Consider the following 5,021-nt stretch of genomic DNA (forward strand, 5'->3'; position numbering starts at 1 on the left):
CCCCCCCCCCATCCTTTTGCCTTCGTACTTTCTCATTCTCATTTCTGGAATGCACTCCCTCCTCTCCTTCACCTCCTCCTCAATAATGCCTTCCTTTCTTTCAGAGCTTGCCCTAACAGCCACTTCTTCGAGGAGCAGAGGCCTCTCTGGACCTTCCTCCCCCAGACCCCTCCCTTATATATATTTTGTATATACCCACGTGTGCACACGTTACCTTCCCTGTTAGAATGTAAGGTCCTCTTGCATTTATTTGTGTCTCAGTGCCCAGCACGAAGCAAACCCTCAGTGAATGCTGCCATTGGATTGACTTGATTAGAATGCACAGCATGTGTTCATCTGCCCCCCACCCCGTGTGTCACCTGGCGGTCCAGGCACTCTCTGACTTCATCTCCTTCCCCCCACCAGGAAAAATCCAGCGGCCGCACTGCCCATTACAAGCTGACCTCCACGGTGATGCTGTGGCTGCAGACCAATAAATCGGGCTCTGGCACCATGAACCTCGGAGGCAGCCTCACTAGACAGGTATGCCCGCCTTCCATTCCCAGGTACCTGCTAGCATTTCCCAGGTGCTTTGTGGCCATTTCAGTATCATGCCCTAAGTCAACAAGCTTTAGTTTTTAGTACCAAGGGCTGCACAGGTAAGTATGACTTGGGCCCTGTACTCAAGTTCCTTACAGTCTGATGGGGGAAAGGATAAATCAGGAAATGTGTTGGGGAAAAGGTGGTGTCAGAGTTTGGCCTGAAAGGAAGGGGGAGGGGGAATTCAACAGCAAGAAATAGGGGGTGGGGGTGGGGCATCCTCCTACCTGATGAACAAAGATATAGAGATATGTTAAGCAAAGACAATGGAGGAAACAGTTGGTGATATAATGTGATTTGAGCAGTGATGGTCAGGGTTCTCTGCCACTAGCCTGTTGTCATAACCAGTAAACCATCCTCAGGATTGAGCATACCTCTTAAAAAAAACTAGGCCCACATTCTTTTCATGGCCATAAAAATCAATGGTCATAAGATCAAAGGGACTTCTGGAGGCAGACTTGTCCATCTCTCTGCCTCTGGGCAGTGCCATAGGCTTAATCTTTCAGGAAGAGAGCTGCCCACCCCACCCCCGACAGAAGCCCCTCTTCTTGCTGAGAGCTATTCTTGTCCTCTTGAGCCATTGGAGAGGGAGGAGCTTAAGGGACTCCTGAGGAGTGCCATCCCCCTCATCTCCATTGCCTGCCACCTGGGGAATTGGTCAAACTTCACAAATCTGTGTCCGGAGACCACTCCCTCCATCACTCATTGCTCTAAACTGTTTATAATAATTATGCCTGCTTTACAGCGACCTGGACAAATATTTAATCCTGGGCCTTCCTAATAGTTTAAATCAGAGCTGTCAAGCCATGGCCAGAGTCTGGTTCTGGGTTTGGCATGTGGGGTGGCCTGTGCCAAGCTAAACTTGAGACTGATGAGTGGCTGTCCTCAGCACACCTGGGCTGAAGCTGCCTGGCCTTCTCCCCATTGCCTTTGCTCTTGGGGCTTTAATGAGGAAATTCATGCTTCTGTCATCATTTTAACGCTGCTCGTATAATACATCTGAGATGCATTAAAATTGAGGCTGCTTTCCAATGTAAGTAAAGGTAGAAAGGAGTGAGAGCAAGGGGCAGAAATCGCTGTGGGCAGCCAGGTACAACCTCTGGCCAACAAAAGCCAAATCCAAGGGCTGGGCTAGAGTTTTGAATTGGGATTCCCTACTATTCAGAAGGTGCAGCAGCCTCCTATGCAGCTTGCCCATAGATGTGCGCCTTAATAGCTGTTAAGAGTGCTATTGTATGAATGAGAGGGTGTGCATACTGAAAGTCAGCTTGGGAGAGACTCCAAATTTAGAGTTGGTGACCCAGGTTCAAATCTTATATCTGGTACTCTCTACATGTCTTACATTGCTTGGGCAGATTCTCAGATCTCTTTAGGACTCCGGTCTCTGTGGTCCTTTCCAACTCTGAATCCTAGAATTCCTGTCCCTGTTGGCAGCACAAGCTCTGGACCGTCAGGAGATGCCTCTTCCACAATTTCTGTTACTTGTGGATGCCAAGAAGTACAGACACACAGTACCAGAGAGGTCAGACCCAGAGCTACTGTGGTGGACCAGGAGGGCCTGGTGTGGGCTGTGTTCCTAAGAAGGACAGCCTAAGGCAGGGTAGCCTTGTGGAAAGTGAGACTCTTGAGCTAGTGAGTGCCTGAGGCAAGGATTTGAACTCAGGTCTTCCTCACTCCAGGCCCAGCATAGCTGCAACATGGACACCCCTAAGATGATGGCTTGAAGGGCCCTAAAAGTACATATATACCAAACTGGGAGGGCATTTTATCGTCTAACCAACCCCCTCATTTTGAGGATGAGAAAATTTAGAAGAGAATGACCTGGCTCGGGAAGCTGATTCTCGGCTGAGCTGGGGCTGGAACTCTTGGGCCCACGCCTGCTGCCTGCATAAATGCAGAGTGCTGTGCTTCCTTCTTGGGGGCCTTGGGCCTTCCGGAGGATCCCTTCGTGCAGGATCTGCGGCTTCACTTGAAAGAGCTGGCTGGGATGGGCCACGGTGAATGTGCCAGGCTCCCGAGCCTGGTGACCCTTTTCCCTGGGCTCACCATGGTACTGACATAGCGGTTTGTATCCATGGTGCCTCGTCTTGCAACCATTTTTACTAGTGGCTGGGGGCAAGACCAATTACCTCAGCCATGGCCAAGCTCACAGGCTAGTGGGGTATAAATTAACCTGTAACAACACTACTGCTTAGTGGCATCACAATGTCGCATTGGACTAAATACTGTCCCTGGCATCTATTAGCAGTGTGACCATACAAGCAGTACACTGCCCCTTTGAGCCTCATTTTCCTTATCTGTAAAATGGGGGTCATAATCCTTGTATTGACCTACTTCAGAGTGTTTGGGACACTCAAATGAGCCCTTATGTGGAAACCTACCCAAAAAACCTGTGAGGCAGAAGGTGCCACCGTTTCCGAGGAAATAAAGAAGCTGCATGTTAACTTCTTCTCGAGGTTGAGGTAACTCACAGGACTTGAAATGGCCCCACAGGGAGCCAGAGCAGGAAGATGCATGGCTTCAAGTTATGCGTGGTCTCTGGATCTTTCTGGTGGTCAGATGAGGCTCAGGCTCACTGAGTTCCTGGTATAAATCTTGCTGCTTGTGGATCATTGGCCAGAATATGAGAGCCCCATGACCTACACCTGTAGATACCCAAGTGAACCCATGGTTATCACTAGGATAACTTCTACATCGTGCTGGGCCATCTTTGGACTTCTTCTTGTCCCTTCTTCATCCCCCTCAGCTTTCCTTTCCTACCCTCCCTCCAAACACAGACTAAACATTTAGAAGTATAACAGACCATGGTGATTAGATTCTCCCCCTCACTAGAGACAGAGTCTGCCATTAAAGCTGTCCCAGCTTTGACCCAGACTTGGATAGTGACCTAACTCGTTAGTTGCTCCTCCCTTTTCCCTACAAGAAAGACACTTTGGTTTTGGAGCTGCATAGACAAGGATGAGCATCCCAGGCACTGTGTACCAGAAGCCAGCCTGGTCCCTGCTGAGGGTAAAGAGGCCATGGCAGAGGAGGCAACTCTCAGCCTCGCTTCTAACCCGGCAGGCCACAGTGAAGACCTGTGCTGAAGGACACAGCAGTGTGCATGAATGGCCTCCTCTGCTCCCCTGAGAAGCCCAGCAGAGGTGGAAATCTGCAGCTCCCCTGAATTGGTGAAAACACCCAGAGTCTACACTGGGGAAGTCCTCCAGGAGCTGGGGGTGCTGTGCAGTGACCTCAGTCACTCACCTCAGTAGTTCATCTGATTGCCCTTGTTCTCTTATCCCCTTCTTGAAGAACTCTGGTTGGGAAAAAAAAATCACTTGAGGTGAGCTTGCTTCATGCATGGCAAACCCAGGGGCTTTGACACTGTGGTCTAGAGACTGTACCTGAACAGCAAAACAGAGGGTGAGGCCAGACATTTCTGCTGACCTTGCCCCATCCGAACTGTCAGAATGACATGAACCAATTCTGGGTACAAGAGAATCTGGGGCCCTGAGCATGAGGCCCGTTAGGTCCTGCCAAGCTGGAGAGACCTGACAATGGACCACAGAGGCCAACCTAGCTGAGTTCCAAGAAACTTCATCAATGAGTTGACTATGGCATAATTTTTTTGTCCATAGAAACTCTTGAAGACCATCACCTTAACTCTCAAGCTTCCTTTCTGTATCACTACTTCAGGAGAGTGGCCCTCACACCGAGGGTGACTGAGGAGCCTTAAAAGACATGGGTGATCTCTTTCTGTCAGACCCTAATGTGGGGAGATGAGGAGATGAGGCCAGGTGAAAAATCTATGTAGCAAGAGAAGTGCCAACATGTTAAAGAGGAAGTTGCATCACCAGGTCACCCAGTGTGACAGCTGGAGATGTGGGAAAGAAGAGAGAATATACATCTCTGGGGAGGGAGCCAAGGTTTCCGATCTGGGGAATGGCTCTGCAGATGTGCATTTGATGTTTTTTTCAGACTCTAAACATTTAGCAATGAAGGTGGAATGTTCTGCCGAGTGGAGAGATTAGGCCAGTCATTTGTAAGCTGAATTTGCTTCCCGCCCAGCAATAGTCACCCCATGATATATCACCAGGCAATAAAACACCAGTGGAGACCCTCAGCCATTTGTCATAGCAGGAAAATCCTCTCTGACTTGTGCTAGGCAATTAGGCAAAACCAGCTGGAAAAGTCCATTACCCCCTCTTCCAGATGTGGTGGAACAAAGGGAGGGCTGGGTGGGGGAAAAGGCAGGGAATATATTTTTCACCAAAGGGAGCTTAAAAACTACAGCTGTTGTCATGTACCTAGTGTTCCATAGAGTTGTCTAGGTTCAAAGCTACAGCGTGGGAGACTGCTGAGGCTGAGCCACAGTAGGTACCGTGTTTCCCCGATAATAAGACACTGTCTTATTATTTTTTTGGACAGAAAAACACCAGAGGGCTTATTTTCAGGGGAGG

At 49.3% G+C, this 5,021-nt stretch overlaps 2 protein-coding genes across 5 annotated transcripts in view; both read left to right on the top strand.

Annotated features, from left to right (window-relative positions):
• Positions 1-5,021, top strand: part of LOC138154412 (aflatoxin B1 aldehyde reductase member 4-like) — a 351,006-nt gene that overhangs the window by 260,319 nt on the left and 85,666 nt on the right. The window lies entirely within an intron of this gene.
• CAPZB (capping actin protein of muscle Z-line subunit beta) overlaps positions 1-5,021 on the top strand; it is a 168,246-nt gene that overhangs the window by 151,047 nt on the left and 12,178 nt on the right. For all 4 annotated transcript variants that reach the window (XM_069079157.1, XM_069079160.1, XM_069079158.1 and 1 more), the window contains exon 6: positions 406-522. In XM_069079157.1, the coding sequence (XP_068935258.1) occupies positions 406-522 (117 nt within the window). The remainder of the gene's footprint in view (positions 1-405; positions 523-5,021) is intronic.

The sequence above is a fragment of the Petaurus breviceps genome, unplaced genomic scaffold, assembly GCF_028583685.1.
Source record: "Petaurus breviceps papuanus isolate PSGF00001 unplaced genomic scaffold, PetGlider_PUasm1.0 91041, whole genome shotgun sequence".
Lineage (NCBI taxonomy): Eukaryota > Metazoa > Chordata > Mammalia > Diprotodontia > Petauridae > Petaurus > Petaurus breviceps.